This window comes from Heterodontus francisci, chromosome 19, assembly GCF_036365525.1.
Source record: "Heterodontus francisci isolate sHetFra1 chromosome 19, sHetFra1.hap1, whole genome shotgun sequence".
In the NCBI taxonomy this organism is placed as follows: Eukaryota; Metazoa; Chordata; class Chondrichthyes; order Heterodontiformes; family Heterodontidae; genus Heterodontus; species Heterodontus francisci.
In genome coordinates this window covers 85,949,001-85,965,689 of record NC_090389.1, presented here as the reverse complement: position 1 = coordinate 85,965,689, position 16,689 = coordinate 85,949,001, and the positions used below count along the sequence as shown (strand labels likewise).

The following is a 16,689-nucleotide window of genomic DNA, read 5'->3' as shown; positions in this document are numbered from 1 at the left end:
TCTTGCCAACCAGAAAATGCCCCATTTATGCCTACTCTCTGTTTCCTGAAAGCTAGCCAATCTTGTATCCATGCCAATATGTTACCCCCTACACCACAAGCTTTTAATTTCCACAATAACCTTTGATGTGGCACCTTGTTATGATCCTGTAGGTTTCTTTTCCGAAAATATGCGGTGTGCCTTTAAGGCTTGCAAAGGATCAGTACTGCTTTAAGAACCAGCAAGCCTCAGGATTTGGAGAAAGTGCATTTTTGGTTGCCGTTGGATTCAGCCATTTGCAGACTGCAATTCAAAGGGTGCATTCTCATTACCTTGGAATCAGCCACTTGAGCATCAAGCGATATATTTGTTACAATTCAATTTTGAATTGGCTTTTTAGTTGAAGACAGTCTGTTCCAACAGAACACAGACAGCTGGTGTTAGCACCTGAAAGAAGAGCTCTCAGCCATTTAAACTGAAGGAAGAGAATTTAGTCTAGTTTAGTTTAATTATTATTCTCTCAAAATTCTAAAAACGTCAAGCCAAAACAGAGATCTCTGATAATTTAAACTGAAGGAAGGGAAGTTAGACTGTGACAATCTTTTATCCCTCAAAAATTCTAAAGCCAAATTGATTTAATTAAAAAGTGATTGCAAGTCATTAATTGTTGAAATTCGCTAGAGAAGGAAAGCATCACTTACTGGTGGAATTAGACTACGGACTGCTCTACTGTTGAAGAACCTTTTTTCCCCATCAGACGGCTGTGAGGACTTCAAGCAACATTGGACTGTAAATTTGCAAGGACTCTAATTTTTTCTATTTTAAATGTTGTTTATCTTTATAGTGTTAAGAATGTCGTTTTTTTTAATTAAACAGTTAATTTGTTGATTTAAAGACACATAGTTTGGTTAGCCTCATTCAGGGATTAATAAATGGTACAATTTGGCTGGGTCTTTCTTTAGTTTGGAAAGTTTAAAATGATATGTTAGGTCGTCTGTGGAGGGATGGTATTGAATTAGCAGTGTGTTTCTCCCACCACAATCAGAATCGTATATTTTGATTGGGGGCTTTGACTGGAGAGGTCAGTCGTAACAAACTTATCAAATGCCTTCTAGAAATCTAAGTACAGTACATCCACTGGTTCCCCTTTATCCACAACACATGTTAATTCTTCAAAGAACTCCAATAAATTGATTAAACATGATTTCCTTTCACAAAACCATGTTAACTCTGCCTGATTACCTTGAACTTTTCTAAGTGCCCTGCTGTAACGTCTTTAATAACAATTGCTAACATTTTCCCTATGACAGATGTTAAGCTAACTGGCCTGTAGTTTCCTGCTTTCTGTCTCCCTCTCTTTTTGAAGAAAGGCATTACATTTGCCATTTTCCAATCTCGTGGAACCTTCCCTGAATCTAGGGAATTTTGGAAAATTAAAACCAATGCATCAATTATCTCACTAGCCATTTCTTTTAAGACCTGAGGATGAAGTCCATCAGGACCCGGGGACGGGGACAGCCCGCAGCTCCAACAATTTGCTCAGTACCACTTCCCTGATGATTGTAATTTTCTTGAGTTCCTCCCTCCTTTCCATTTCCTGATTTACAGCTATTTCTGGGATGTTACTTGTATCCTCTATAGTGAAGACCGATGCAAAATATCAGTTCAATTCATTTGCCATCTCCTTATTTTCCATAATTAATTCCCCAGACTCCTTTCTATAGGACCAATGCTCACTTTGTTAACTCTTTCCTTTTTTAAAGATAGATAGAAACTCTGACTATCCGTTTTTATATTTCTAGCCAGCTTTCTCTCGTAATCTAATTTTCCCCTCCTTATTAATCTTCTAGTCATTCTTTGCTGTTTTTTATATTCTGTCCAATCTTCTGACCTGCCACCAATCTTAACACAATTATATGCTTTTTCATATGAAATATCCCCTTAAATGTCTGCCACTCCAACTCTATTGACCAATCCCCTATCCTAATTTGGGAGTTCACTTTAGCTAGCTCTGCTCTCATGCCTTCATAATTGCCCTTATTTAAGGTTAAAATACTAGTCTTAGACCCACTCTTCTCTCCCTCAAGCTGAATGTAAAATTCAATCATATTATGATCACTGCTGCCTCAAGGCGCCTTCACTATGAGGTCATTAATTAATCCTATCGCGTTGCACAATACCAGGTCTAGTATAGCCTGCTCTTTAGTTGGCTCCAGAACGTGCTGTTCTAAGAAACTATCCCGAAACCATGCGATGAACTCCTCAGCTGGGCTACCTTTTCCCATCTACTATATGGACTTCAGTAAGGCTTTTGATAAGGTCCCGCATGGGAGATTGGTTAAGAAGGTAAGAGACCATGGGATCCAGGGCAATTTGGCAAATTGGATCCAAAATTGGCTTAGTGGCAGGAGGCAGAGGGTAATGGTCGAGGGTTGTTTTTGCGAGTGGAAGCCTGTGACCAGTGGGGTACCACAGGGATCGGTGCTGGGACCCTTGCTGTTTGTCGTGTACATTAATGATTTAGACGTGAAAATAGGAGGTATGATCAGTAAGTTTGCGGATGACATGAAAATTGGTGGTATCGTAAATAGTGAGGAGGAAAGCCTTAGATTACAGGACGATATAGATGGGCTGGTAAGATGGGCAGAGCAGTGGCAAATGGAACTTAATCCTGAGAAGTGTGAGGTGATGCATTTTGGGAGGACTAACAAGGCAAGGGAATATACAATGGATGGTAGGACCCTCGGAAGTACAGAGGGTCAGAGGGACCTTGGTGTACTTGTCCATAGATCACTGAAGGCAGCAGCACAGGTAGATAAGGTGGTTAGGAAGGCATAAGGGATACTTGCCTTTCTTAGCCAAGGCATAGAATATAAGAGCAGGGAGGTTATGATGGAGCTGTATAAAACGCTAGTTAGGCCACAGCTGGAGCACTGTGTACAGTTCTGGTCACCATAGTATAGGAAGGATGTGATTGCACTGGAGAGGGTGCAGAGAATATTCGCCAGGATGTTGCCTGGGCTGGAGCATTTCAGCTAGGAAGAGAGACTGAAAAGGCTGGGGTTGTTTTCCTTAGAGCAGAAAAGGCCGAGGGGAGATATGATTGAGCTGTACAAAATTATGAGGGGCATTGATAGGTTAGATAGGAAGAAACTTTTTCCCTTAGCGGAGGGGTCAATAAACAGGGGGTATAGATTTAAGGTAAGGTGCAGGAGGTTAAGAGGGGAGTTGAGGAAACAAATTTTCACCCAGAGGGTGGTTGGAATCTGGAACGCACTGCCTGCAAAGGTGGTGGAGGCAGGAACCCTCACAACATTTAAGAAGTATTTAGATGAGCACTTGAAACGCCATAGCATACAAGGCTATGGGCCAAGTGCTGGAAAATGGGATTAGAATAGTTAGGTGCTTGATGGCTGGCACAGAAACGATGGGCCTAAGGGCCTTTTGCTGTGCTGTATCACTCTATGACTCTTTGACTCTATGATTTTTCCAGTCTATATAAAATCCCCCATGATTGTCGCAGTACCTTTCTGACAGGCTCCCATTATTTCTTCCTTTATACCCTAGCCTACTATGTGGTTACTGTTAGGGGGCCCGTACACCACTCCCACAAGTGACTTCTTGCCTTGATCATTTCTCATCTCGACCCAAACCGCTTCTACATCCTGGTTTTCTGAACTTAGGTCATCCCTTTGAATTGTGCTGATACCATCATTAATTAACAGAGCCACCCACCATCTTTTCCTAGATTCCTGTCCTTCCTAAATGTCATGTATCCTTCAATATTCAGGTCCCAATCTATGTCATCCTGCAGCTTTGTCTCTGTAATGGCTATCAGATCACACTTATTTATTTCAATTTGCATTATTAGTTCATCATTCGAATGCTACGTGCATTCAGATACGCAGCCTTTAGTTTTGTCCTTTTATTATTTTTATACCCTCTGGCCTTATCTGCTTATTTACTCAGATTCGTACTCTCTGTCCCTTCCTGTCGCAGTCTGTTTATCATTTCTCATATTAATACCTTTCTCTCTTGCCTCGTCTCTATTCTTTGATTTACCACGTCTACCCAAATTTGATTCCTTACCCCCACTATTTAGTTTAAAACCCTCTCTACTTCCCTAGTTATGCAGCTTGCTGGAGCACTGGTCCCAGCGTGGTTCAGGGGTAGACCGTTCCAATAGTACAGCCCCCACTTTCACCAATACTGGTGCCAGTGCCCCACGAACCGGAACCCATTTCTACCATAATAAAAGCAAAACACTGCAAATGCTGGAAATCTGAAATAAAAACAAAAAATGCTGGAAATACTCAGCAGGTCTGGCAGCATCTGTGGAGAGAGTAACAGAGTTAACATTTCAGATCTGTGACCCACTTCTACCATGTTCTTTGTTTACAGATTATCACCTTCAGGTCATTTTGTCAGATCCCACCAGATAGAAGAGGGGAGCAACAGATGTAATTCCTGGGCATCACAAGGTGTTGCTGGGATCAAAAAATGTTTCCACTTACATAGGATTACAGTGGAAATATGGCACAGAAGCAAGCCATTTGGCCCAACGTTTATGCTCCACTCGAGCCTCCTCCCATCCCTTCTCATTTAAGTCTATCATCGTAACTCTCTATTCCTGTCCCCTTATATGCTTGTCTAGCTTCCCCTTAAATGCATCTATACTATTCACTTCAACCACTCCCTGTGGTAGTGAGTTCCACATTCTCACCACTCCCTGGGTAAAGAAGTTTCTTCTGAATTCCCTATTGGATTTCTTGGTGACGATCTTATATTAATGGCCTCCAGTTTTGCTCCTCCCCACAAGTAGAAACATTCTCACTGTATCCACTCTATCAAAAACTTTCATAATTTTAAAGACCTCTACTAGGTCACCCCTCAGCCTTCTTTTTTCAAAAGAGACCCAGCCTGTTCATCCTCTCCTGATATGTATACTCAGGCAATTCTGGCATCATCCTTGTAAATCTTCTCTATACCCTGCCTCTATAATCCCTTTTATAATGTGGCGACCAGAACTGCACCCAATACTCTAAATGTTGTCTAACCAAAGCTCGATACAGATTTAGAATATCTTCTGTACTTTTCAATTCTATCCCTCTAGAAATAAACCCTAGTTTGCTATTTTATGGCCTTGTTAACGGTGGTGTAACTTTTACTGATTGGTGTATTTGTACTCCGAGATCCCTTTGTTCCTCTACCCCACTTAGACTCGCCCCTCTATGTAATAGGCAACTTCCCTATTCTTCCTACAAAAATGTACCTCCTCACTTTATGTGTTGAACTTCATTTGCCAATTATTTGCCCATTTTGCAAGTCCATTAGTGCCCTCCTCAGTATTGACTATCCCCTTCATATCGGTGTCATCAACACTTGCTGGAGAATCCAAAGCCATAGGTACAAGACAGTTATTAATAAATCCAAGAGAGAAATAAGGAAAAGGTTCTGTACTCAGAGAGTGGTTAGGATGTGGAATTCGTCTCTGCCCTGACCTCACTTGGTGTGTTTCATTGTGTGTTATAGTTGGTGTCACACCTCAGTTAATGGAAAGAATCACAACTTGCTCAGTTGTATGACATGCGTTCCATGACAAGTGGCATCAGCGAATGAAGGTTATCTGTCATGTGATGTCAAAGGGTGAGTCCTCGGGTGACCAGTGAGTAGACATTTAGAGGCTATATTTGGCACAATCCCAGGGCTGTTACGGAATTGTATATATTCTGTTGTTGTGCATTGCCAGTACTGTTTATATTGAATCTTTGTGTGAGAACCTGCCACCACAGGATGTGGATGAGGCAAATAGATTAGATACTTTCAAAAGGAAACAAAACAAGTGCGTGATAGAAAAAAGGAACAGAAAAATATTCAAGGGTGAGATGAGGTAGATGGAATGGGAGAAGACTTGTGTGCCATATAAACACCAGCACAGACTAGTTGGACCGAGTGGCCTGTTTCTGTGCTGTAATTTTATGTAAAGTGAGGAAGGCAGAAGATGGCAACCCCCAATTCTGTGTTGTAATTTGTGGGTAACTTAGCTGAGGCGGAGACCCAGTTGGTTCCATGCTCAACCCATCAAACTCCGACACCGCCCACCACAACCGCTGCCTGAACACCAGCCCCCACCCCCTTCCCAGAGGCTGGAACAGCATTGCCAATTCTGGTTGGACACATTCCTGGAGGTTTCAATGACATGACCTCTTGCCTCTAACCCACTGTCATGACCCCCCCACCCGCCTCCCCACAAACTACACTGCCATCATTGGTCACCTGACATGTCAATCTTCATGCCACACTGCCTTCCTAAGCTAATTGGAAAGTGAACAGACAGTTGGTTACCTAATTGACAGTCAAGAGTCATCCAATCAAGCAGTCGTTCCCCGCGCCATCTCCAAATTTTTTATAACTAATAAATGAAAGCGGTCAAAGAAAATGAAAATAACACACAATGCTATTTTTTTTAACACCTTATGATTTTCCTCCTGGGCTTTTTGCTCGCAGCAGTGTTGAGGAGGTTAGTCTTTAATTCCTGGAGACTCCGGACAATCCTGGAGAGTTGGCAACCCTTGGTTGGAACTGTTATATCATTTGTTTAAATTAACTATGATTTTCTGGTTTCATTCAGATAAGATCTTCACCTCTTGACCTATCTACAAAAAACATTTAATTAAGAGGTGCTCTCTTAAGATCATGAAAATCAAGTTCTCAAGCTGCAAGTGGTCACACAGAGGTCCCAGTATATAAATGTAGGTCAGTTGTTATGAGTTGTGACTGGGCAATTCAATGCTTTCCTTTGATTACTGCATCTATTTATTGCACTAAACACAAAGCTCAGGTAAAGATTAGATGCCGGCTGTGATTTTTTTTTAAGTAGCTTATCTGAGCGTTGCACAGAAACGAGAAGCCAGAGTAAAGCTAAGAGGCTGTCCTCAATTGTTAGCATAATAAGCTCCCAGGAACATGCTTGGGAACACCACCACCTGCAAGTTCCCCTCCAAGCCACACACCATCCTGACTTGGAACTATATCACCGTTCCTTCACTGCCGCTGGGTCAAAATACTGGAATTTCCTTCCTAACAGCACTGTGGGTGTACCTACCCCACATGGACTGCAGCGGTTCAAAAAGGCAGCTCACCACCACCTTCTCAAGGGCAATTAGGGATGGGCAATAAATGCTGGCCTGGCCAGTGACACCCACATCCCATGAACAAATAAAAAAAAGGAACAATTTGATAAGCTAAGGGATCTTCAGCCTCAAAGACATATATCTCAAGAGGGCCCAGAGAAAGTAAAGCTGAAACAATACTTTCACATCATTCAAGGCAGACACAAGGTACAGGATCCTGAATGACAAGTTTAGGACAAGAACCAGGAAATACTACTTTGCACAGGAGGTGGGAGGTTGTTTAACACTTAGAGTGAGTTAGCAAGGATATTGGTTGAAGCCAGGACACTGGACTCATTTAAGACACAAACTCGGTATTTCCGACACCTCGCCACACAGCCTCTCACTTTCCCCCTTTCTGGAGGCTGCAGTATGGTTGCCAACTCTGGTTGGACACATGCCTGGAGGTTTCATAACTTGACCTCTCACCTCTCACCGTTCCGTCTCCCAACTCTTCTGCAATTGGTCGTCCAATCCTCACAGCCTTCCCATTCCATTCCCTTTCTGTGGGCCATCAGCAGCAGCAAAATTGTATTCCACCACAATCTGTAACCTCATGGCCCAGCATATCCCTCACTCTACCATCAAATCACAGGACCAACTCTGGTTCAATGAGGAGTGGAGCACAGAATGCCAGCAGCAGCACCAGGCAGGCCTAAAAATGAAGTGCCAACCTGGTGAAGCTGTAGCACAGAACTACAGGCATGCTAAACAGTAGAAGCAGCATGCAATAGACAGAGCTAAGCAATCCCACAGCCAACGAATCAGATCATGGCTCTGCAGTCCTGCCACATCCAGTCGTGAATGGTGGTGGACAATTAAACAACTAACAGGAGGAGGAGACTCCAAAAACATCCCCATCCTCAATGATGGGGGACACAGCACGTCAGTGCAAAATACAAGGCTAAAGCATTTGCTACCATCTTCAGCCAGATGTGGCGAGTGAATGATCCATCTCGGCCTTCTCCTGAGCTCCCTAGCATCACAGATGTCAGTCTTCTCACAATTTGATTCACAACACATGATACCAAGAAATGGTGAAATGTACTACATACAGCAGCAGCCATGGGCCCCAACAACATCCTGGCTGTAGCACTAAAGTATTATGCTCCAGAACTAGCTATGCCTCTAGCCAAGCTGTTCCAGCAGAGTTACAACACTGGCACCTATTCGACAAAATGGAAAATTTCCCAGGTATTTCATGTCAATTTGGCTAATTACCGCCCCATCAGTCTACTCTCATTCATCAGCAAAGTATTGGAAGGTATCATTGACCGTGCTATCAAGCAGCACCGACTCACCAACATCCTGCTCACTGATGCTCAGTTTGGGTTCCACCACTCAGTTCCAGACCTCGTTACAGTCTTGGTCCGAACATGGACAAAAGAGCTAAATTGCAGAGGTGAGGCGAGAGTGACTGCCCTTGACATTAATGCAGCATTTGACCAAGTGTGATATCGAGGAGCCTTAGTAAAATTGGTCACTGGGAATCAGGAGAAAAAGTCTGCACTGGCTGGAGTCAAACCTAGTTCAAAGGACGATGGCTGTGATTGTTGGAGACCAATCATCTCAGCCCTAGGACATCACTGCAGGAGTTCCCCAGGGAGTGTCTTAGATCCAACCATCTTCAGCTGCTTCACCAATGACCTTCCCTCCATCATATGGTCACTGATGATTGCATGGTGTTTGGTTCCATTTGCAACTCCTCCAATGATGAAGCAGCAATGAAGCTGGACCTGGACAACATTCAGGCGTGGGCTGATAAGTGGCAACTGAAGTTTGCACCACACAAAGAGTCAGGCAATGATGATCTCCAACAAGGAAGTGTCTAACTATCTCCCCTTGACATTAAATGGCATTATGATCATCAAATCACCCATGATCAATATCCTGGGAGTCACCAATGACCGAAAGCATAACTGCAGCAGCCACATAAAAACTGTGGCTACAACAGCAACTCAGAGGCTGTGAATTCTGCAGTGAGTGACTCATCTCCTGACTCCACAAAGCCTGTCCAACATTTATAAGGCGCAAGTCAGGAGTGTGATGGAATACTCTCCATTTGCCTGGATGAGTGTAGCTCCAACAACACTCAAGAAGCTTGACACCATCCAGGACTTTCTTGATTGGCACCCCATTCACCATTTAAACATTCACTCCCTCCACCACTGGCACACAGTGGTAGCAGTGTGTAGCATACACAAGGTGCAGCAACTCGCCAAGGCTCCTTTAACAGCACCTTCCAAACCCACGACCTCTATTGCCTAGATGAACAAGGGCAGCAGAACGCATGGGAACACCACCCCCTGCACATCCAAGTCATACATCATCCTGACTTGGAACTATATCGCCGTTATCGCTGTTCCTTCACTGTCGCTGGGTCAAAATCCTGGAACTCCCTCCCTAACAGCACTGTGGGTATACCTACACCACATGGACTGCAGCGGTTCAAGAAGGCAGCTCACCACCACTTTCTCAAGGGCAATTTGGCCTACATCCCATGAATGAATTTTAAAAAGTCTGTTTGAAAAGTGAACAGATTATTCTTTACCAGATTGGATGACTTTTGTTTGCCAATTGAACAGCCTTTTTTCCCCTATTTCAGAAACAGGTGCTGTAACGGGGAAACAGTAGGGCTAGTAATCTGGAAGGATGAGATTAGGTGAGAAAGAACCTTCCTCATCTCAAGCCACCTCATGATCTTTTCAGCACTATTTGATCTTCTGTCTTTTGTTGACCCGCAACCCTCCCCAAATATCCCATTGCCCCACCAGTGGTGGCAGAGCTTCCAGACACTTTGGCCTCACTCTCTGGACCTCCGTTACTAAACCCCTTCCCCTCTCCACTTCTCTTCAACTTTATAAGCTTTCTGAAAGTCCATGTCTTTCACCAAACTTTCAGTCACCCCTCCTTAATCTCTTTCCCATGACTGCACACTCTTTCTTTCTAATTATGTACTTCCACTTTCCATCAACCTTTGTAAAGTGCCTTGGGGGCATTTTCTATATTAAAATTACTACATCAATGCAAGTTGCATGACCAATACAACATAATAAGACCAGAAAGCTTCCAAGACTCCTTGCTGAGGCTTCCATGTGATGGGTGAAGGAGTAGCATTGGCCAATGCCCTGTAAGACAGTCAGTCAGCCACCTACCCATTCTCATGGTGAATGTGAAGGCAGACCACCCTCTGTAATACTGATGCTTACTGGCAGACAAACCTGAGGTAAGTCCTGGCTCTTCACGAACTCCAGCATTCCAGGATGGCTGTGATTGTGAGTTGTTCAATTCTTCCCGGAAACCTTCAGCCACCAGTGACAGTTCAACCGCTGATCTACCCGCAATTTCTTCATCTGTCCCTAATGCATCTGCTGATGTGAGGTCCAAATAAGACACTGTGGTGAGATCCTTCCCTGGAGCAGCCATGAAAACACTTGCGTCTGTCTCTTCAGCCATGGCAAGAGAAAAGCGTAATGAACCTAAACAAAAAACTGGGAAAAATTGAAAAAAATCAGCAGTGGTTTGAGAATAACAACCGACCATATGCAACCTATGACCTCCTTCTACAGACCAATGTACAATCTATGAAGAATGGACTCTATCTAATCCATTGAGTCATATGTGGAATGGTTCTGCAAAGATCTTACCTGTCCACCATCTTCTACTAACATTAATCAGGCAAATCTCCAGAATGGCGCTCCAACCTTACATTACACCCTGTATCACTTCCCTTCCTGGGCATAATACTTGCTCAGTCTCAGTAACCCAGAGATTATCACATTCTATGCAACATTCAAAGAAAAACTGTCCAAGGGCTTCAGGAGATAAAGTGCACAGGTGAGACCAAAGCAGGACTGAGAGCTGGACGGAGGTTATATTACTATCTGGAAACTATCCCATCGTACCCATTAGTTTCAAACCCCTCTGCAAGGCATTTTAATCAGTTTAAGCTAAACCCATTTAACTCCCAAATCTCTCACCCTATCTTCTTTCTTCAAATGTAAACAAGTTCAGTTCTGCAGATCTCGCTTCACAATTCAAATGTTCTCCCAAAGTTAGAAGAGTCCAAATGGGTTAGTTTGTTAATTGTTGAAGGCTGATACAGTATGATTTACTGCTCTACCAGTAGATGTCCCTAACAGGTATACAATAAATGCTGCATTTACAAAGCACACAGAAGACTTCTATAGGCAGAAAGAATTGACTACACCAACACTCAATCCACTTTACAAAGACTTACATAAAATTTACTCAGAAACGGGCCATTCGGCCCAACTGGTGTTTATACTGCAGATGAGCCTCCTCCCACCCGACTTCATCCAACCCCATCAACATATCCTGCTATTCCTTTCTCTCTCATATGCTTATCTAGTTTTCCCTTAAATGTGTCCATACTAATCACCTCAAACACCTCCTGTGGTAGCGAGATCCACATTCTCACCACTCTCTGGGTAAAGAAGTTTCTCCTGAATTTCCTATTGGATTTATTAGTGACTGTCTTATAATTATGGTCCTCAGTTTTTTACTCCCCCCAAGAGGTGGAAACATCTTCTTTACCTTAACATAAATATATATCAGTAAGGTTACATAGCAGCCAAGACAAGCCCAAGAGTGTTAAAAAGGTATGGCACTGTACTGAAGTACATTAAATATTGAATGGCGTAGCTAAGGTAAACCCAGAATACCATTTTAAGGCAAGCCAGGCCAACAAAAATAGGTCAAATTTATGTTAGTAAAATGAAAAGCAAGTTGAAGCGATCTGAGCTAAGTCACTTTAGACCGAGAAAGTCTCTTCAAGCTCCCATTTCTCACTCTTGGACAAGATTGCTGAAAATGTTTACAATGTCAGGGGCTGAAAATCTACAGTCGTTCTGGTGGACTAGTAGGATAATCCGTCCTGTTAAAATGGGTCCTAGACATGCACAGGAAATTCCTGCTCAGCCTTGCAAAGGACAGAACCTCTGACCATCCTTTACAACACCATGGGGAGTGGAGGATGGGGAGAGGGGGATTCCAAATGCCAGTGCTCTTGTGCCCCATGCCTACTAAAGGTACCCAGCATGTGGTACACCCAGGCTGACCAAGTGACATTAGTGATCCCCACGGCTGGAGCATTTCAGTTATGAAGACAGACTGGCTAGGCTAGGGTTGTTTTCCTTGGAGCGGAGAAAGCTGAGGGGGAACCTGTTTGAGATATACAAAATTATGAGGGGCATTGATAGGATAGATAGGAAGAAACATTTTTCCTTAGCGGAGGGGACAATAACCAGGGGGCATAGATTTAAGGTAATGGGCAGGAGGTTAAGAGGGGAGTTGAGGAAGAATTTTTTCACCCGGAGGGTGGTTGGAATCTGGAACGTACTGCCGGAAGAGGTGGTAGAAGCAGGAACCCTCACAACATTTAAGAAGTATTTAGATGAGCACTTGAAACGCCATAGCATACAAGGCTATGGGCCAAGTGCTGGAAAATGGGATTAGAATAGTTAGGTGCTTGATGGCTGGCACAGAAACGATGGGCCTAAGGGCCTTTTTCTGTGCAGTATAACTCTATGACTCTTTGACTCTATGATTTTTCCAGTCTATATAAAATCCCCCATGATTGTCACAGTACCTTTCTGACAAGCTCCCATTATTTCTTCCTTTATACCCTAGCCTACTATGTGGTTACTGTTAGGGGGCCCGTACACCACTCCCACAAGTGACTTCTTGCCTTGATCATTTCTCATCTCGACCCAAACCGCTTCTACATCCTGGTTTTCTGAACTTAGGTCATCCCTTTGAATTGTGCTGATACCATCATTAATTAACAGAGCCACCCACCATCTTTTCCTAGATTCCTGTCCTTCCTAAATGTCATGTATCCTTCAATATTCAGGTCCCAATCTATGTCATCCTGCAGCTTTGTCTCTGTAATGGCTATCAGATCATCCTTATTTATTTCAATTTGCATTATTAGTTCATCATTCGAATGCTACGTGCATTCAGATACGCAGCCTTTAGTTTTGTCCTTTTATTATTTTTATACCCTCTGGCCTTATCTGCTTATTTACTCTTAGATTCGTACTCTCTGTCCCTTCCTGTCGCAGTCTGTTTATCATTTCTCATATTAATACCTTTCTCTCTTGCCTCGTCTCTATTCTTTGATTTACCACGTCTACCCAAATTTGATTCCTTACCCCCACTATTTAGTTTAAAACCCTCTCTACTTCCCTAGTTATGCAGCTTGCTGGAGCACTGGTCCCAGCGTGGTTCAGGGGTAGACCGTTCCAATAGTACAGCCCCCACTTTCACCAATACTGGTGCCAGTGCCCCACGAACCGGAACCCATTTCTACCATAATAAAAGCAAAACACTGCAAATGCTGGAAATCTGAAATAAAAACAAAAAATGCTGGAAATACTCAGCAGGTCTGGCAGCATCTGTGGAGAGAGAAACAGAGTTAACATTTCAGGTCTGTGACCCACTTCTACCATGTTCTTTGTTTACCGATTATCACCTTCAGGTCATTTTGTCAGATCCCACCAGATAGAAGAGGGGAGCAACAGATGTAATTCCTGGGCATCACAGGGTGTTGCTGGGATCAAAAAATGTTTCCACTTACATAGGATTACAGTGGAAATATGGCACAGAAGCAAGCCATTTGGCCCAACGTTTATGCTCCACTCGCGCCTCCTCCCATCCCTTCTCATTTAAGTCTATTGTCATAAAGCATACAAGGCTATGGGCCAAGTGCGGGGAATTGGGATTAGTTAGGATGGGTGCTTGATGGTCAGTGCAGGCACATTGGGCCGAAGGGCCCGTTTCTGTGCTGTAAAACTCTATGACTCTATGACCTGGACCATCCACACCTCCCCAAGAAAGATTAGGAAAGTAATGTTTTAATGTCTACATCTTTGTATAGTGACTGTGGGGGGGGGTAACAGGTTATTCTTCCCAGGGGACCTCACACTCTCTTTGACCTGAGATTCTATCCCATAGATAAATACTTCCCCTTCCCCCGCCCCCTCCCCCAGCAGCCTACTGAAGCTGCCCCATGAACTTTGGTTTGAGGTCAGCGGTGGAGGTACAGGGTAGATGAATCTAGGCACTTATGCCAAACTGTGATACCCGTGAGTTTATTGGGGCCATTTTACAGCACAGATGGAGACCATTCACCCCTTCATGCCTGTGCTAGCTCCCTGGAAGAGCTTTCCAATTATCCTTGCTCTTTCCCCATTCATTTTGAAAAACATTCAAGCACTTAGTGCTTCTCAGCCAATGAACAGTCATTGTTGGCAATGACAGCATCAAACTTTTGCACATTGAGATCTCACACCAATGAGATGAATGAACAATTAATCTGCTCTTGGTCATATTGATTGAAGATTACATTTTGGACACTATTACGAAGAAGAGCACAGGAGTTCTGCCTGGTGACTTGGCCAATATTTATCCCGCAACCAACATGACTATAACAGATACTCAGCAGGTCTGGCAGCATCTGTGGAGAGAGAAGCAGAGTTAACGTTTCTGGCCTGTGCCCTTTCACCAAAACTGGCAAAGGTTAGAAATGTAATAGGTTTTAAGCAAGTGAAGAGGGGGTAGTGGCGGGGTCGGGGGATGGAGGGGCGAAGAGAACAAAAGGGAAGGTGTGTGATAGGGCAGAGGGCAGGAGAGATTAAATGACGAAGATGTCACGGACAAAGGCAAAGGGAGTGCTAATGGTGTGGTGAAAGACAAAGCATTAGTCCAGTGAGAATGATAATGACAGAATAATGCCCAAAAGCACAAACATGAAAAGCCAAGTTTAAGGCAGGCACATGGTTAAAAAATAAAATGCAATAATAATAAAAAAGGCAAGCCATGCTCTGAAATTATTGAACTCAATGTTCAGTCCGGCAGGCTGTTGTACGCCTAATCGGTAAATGAGATGCTGTTCCTTGAGCTTGCATTGATGTTCACTGGAACACTGCAGCAAGCCCAGGACAGAGGTGTGGGCATGAGAGCAGGGGGGAGTGTTGAAATGGCAAGCAACTGGAAGCTCGGGGTCATGCTTTCGGACTGAGCGGAGGTGTTCCACTAAGCTGTCATGTAATCTGCGTTTGGTCTCCCCAATTTAGAGGAGACCACACTGTGAGCAGCGAATACAGTATACTAAATTTAAAGAAGTACAAGTAAATCACTGCTTCACCTGGAAGGAATGTTTGGGGCCTTGGATGGTGAGGAGGGAGGAGGTAAATGGGCAGGTATTACACCTCCTGCGATTGCAGGGGAAGGTGCCGTGGGAAGGGGACAAGGTGTCGGAGGTAATGAAGGAGTGGACCAGGGTGTCGCGGAGGGAACAATGTCTTCGGAATGCTGACAGGGGAAGATGCGTTTGGTAGTGGCATCGCTCTGGAGGTGGCGGAAATGGCAGAAGATGATTCTTTGGATGTGGAGGCTGGTTGGATGGAAAGTGAGGACAAAGGGGAACCCTGATGAGGTTCTGGGAGGGAGGGGAAGGGGTGAGGGTAGAGGTGAGGGAAATGGGCCGGACACGGTTGAGGGCCCTGTCAACAACAGTGGGGGGGAATCCTCAGTTGAGGAAAAATGAAGACATATCAGAGGCGCTGTTGTGAAAGGTAGCATCATCAGAAAAGATGCGTCGGAGATGCAGAAACTGGGAGAATGGAATGGAGTCCTTCCAGGAAGTAGGGTGTGAAGAAGTGTAGTCAAGATAGCCATGGGAGTCAATAGACTTCTAATGAATATTAGTAGACAGCCTATCCCCAGAGATGGAGACAGAGAAGTCGAGGAAGGGAAGGGAAGTGTCAGAGATGGACCATGTAAAGGTAAGAAGGGTGGAAATTGGAAGCAAAGTTGATATAAAGTTTTCCAGTTCAGGGTGAAACGGCACCGATACAGTCATCAATGTACCGGAAAAAGAGTTGGGGAACGGGGCCTGAGTAGGACTGGAACAATGAATGTTTGACATACCCCACAAAAAGACATGCGGGTACCCATAGCAAAACCATTTATTTGAAAGATGGCACCTAAAGGCCTGCTCAGGTCTGGAAAATGAACCCGAACCGAACCCGTCTGAACCACAACACGAACCAGCCCGAGTCCCTCCAATTTTGCCCCGCGCCCGACCCGACCCCCCCTTTACTTACCTTCCGACTCGGAACCTCCAGGAAGCTGCAGTGTGTGCGTGATGACGTAATAGAGACATCACTCGCTTACTGCGCAGACTCAGTCTCCCTGGTTGACATCCCAGACTCCCAGCTCAGGTAAGTTTTTTTACTTCACCCCCACTTTACTTGCTTATAATCTTTTACATTTCTAATATCTGCTAAGTTCTGATGAAGGGTCACTGACCTGAAACGTTAACTCTGCTTCTCTCTCCACAGATGCTGCCAGACCTGTTGAGTATTTCCAGCATTTCTTGTTTTTATTTAAGTTTTTTTACTTTCAATACTTACTGGCAGAGCACTTACCGTGTGTGTCCGGCCCGAACCGACCCGAGCCCGAAAGCCGGATCCAAGCCCGAATCCGACACATGTCGTCGGGTCCCGTCGGG

General features: G+C 44.1%; 1 protein-coding gene across 5 annotated transcripts in view; it reads right to left on the bottom strand.

The window, feature by feature from the left end:
* Positions 1-16,689, bottom strand: part of podxl2 (podocalyxin-like 2) — a 109,788-nt gene that overhangs the window by 44,618 nt on the left and 48,481 nt on the right. For 3 of the 5 annotated variants that reach the window (XM_068052147.1, XM_068052150.1, XM_068052148.1), the window contains one exon: positions 10,361-10,642. In XM_068052147.1, coding sequence (XP_067908248.1) covers positions 10,361-10,642 — 282 coding nt within the window. Of the gene's footprint in view, positions 1-10,360; positions 10,643-16,606; positions 16,626-16,689 lie in introns of those variants that run through there. The other 2 variants (XM_068052152.1, XM_068052151.1) reach the window with 2 other exon arrangements.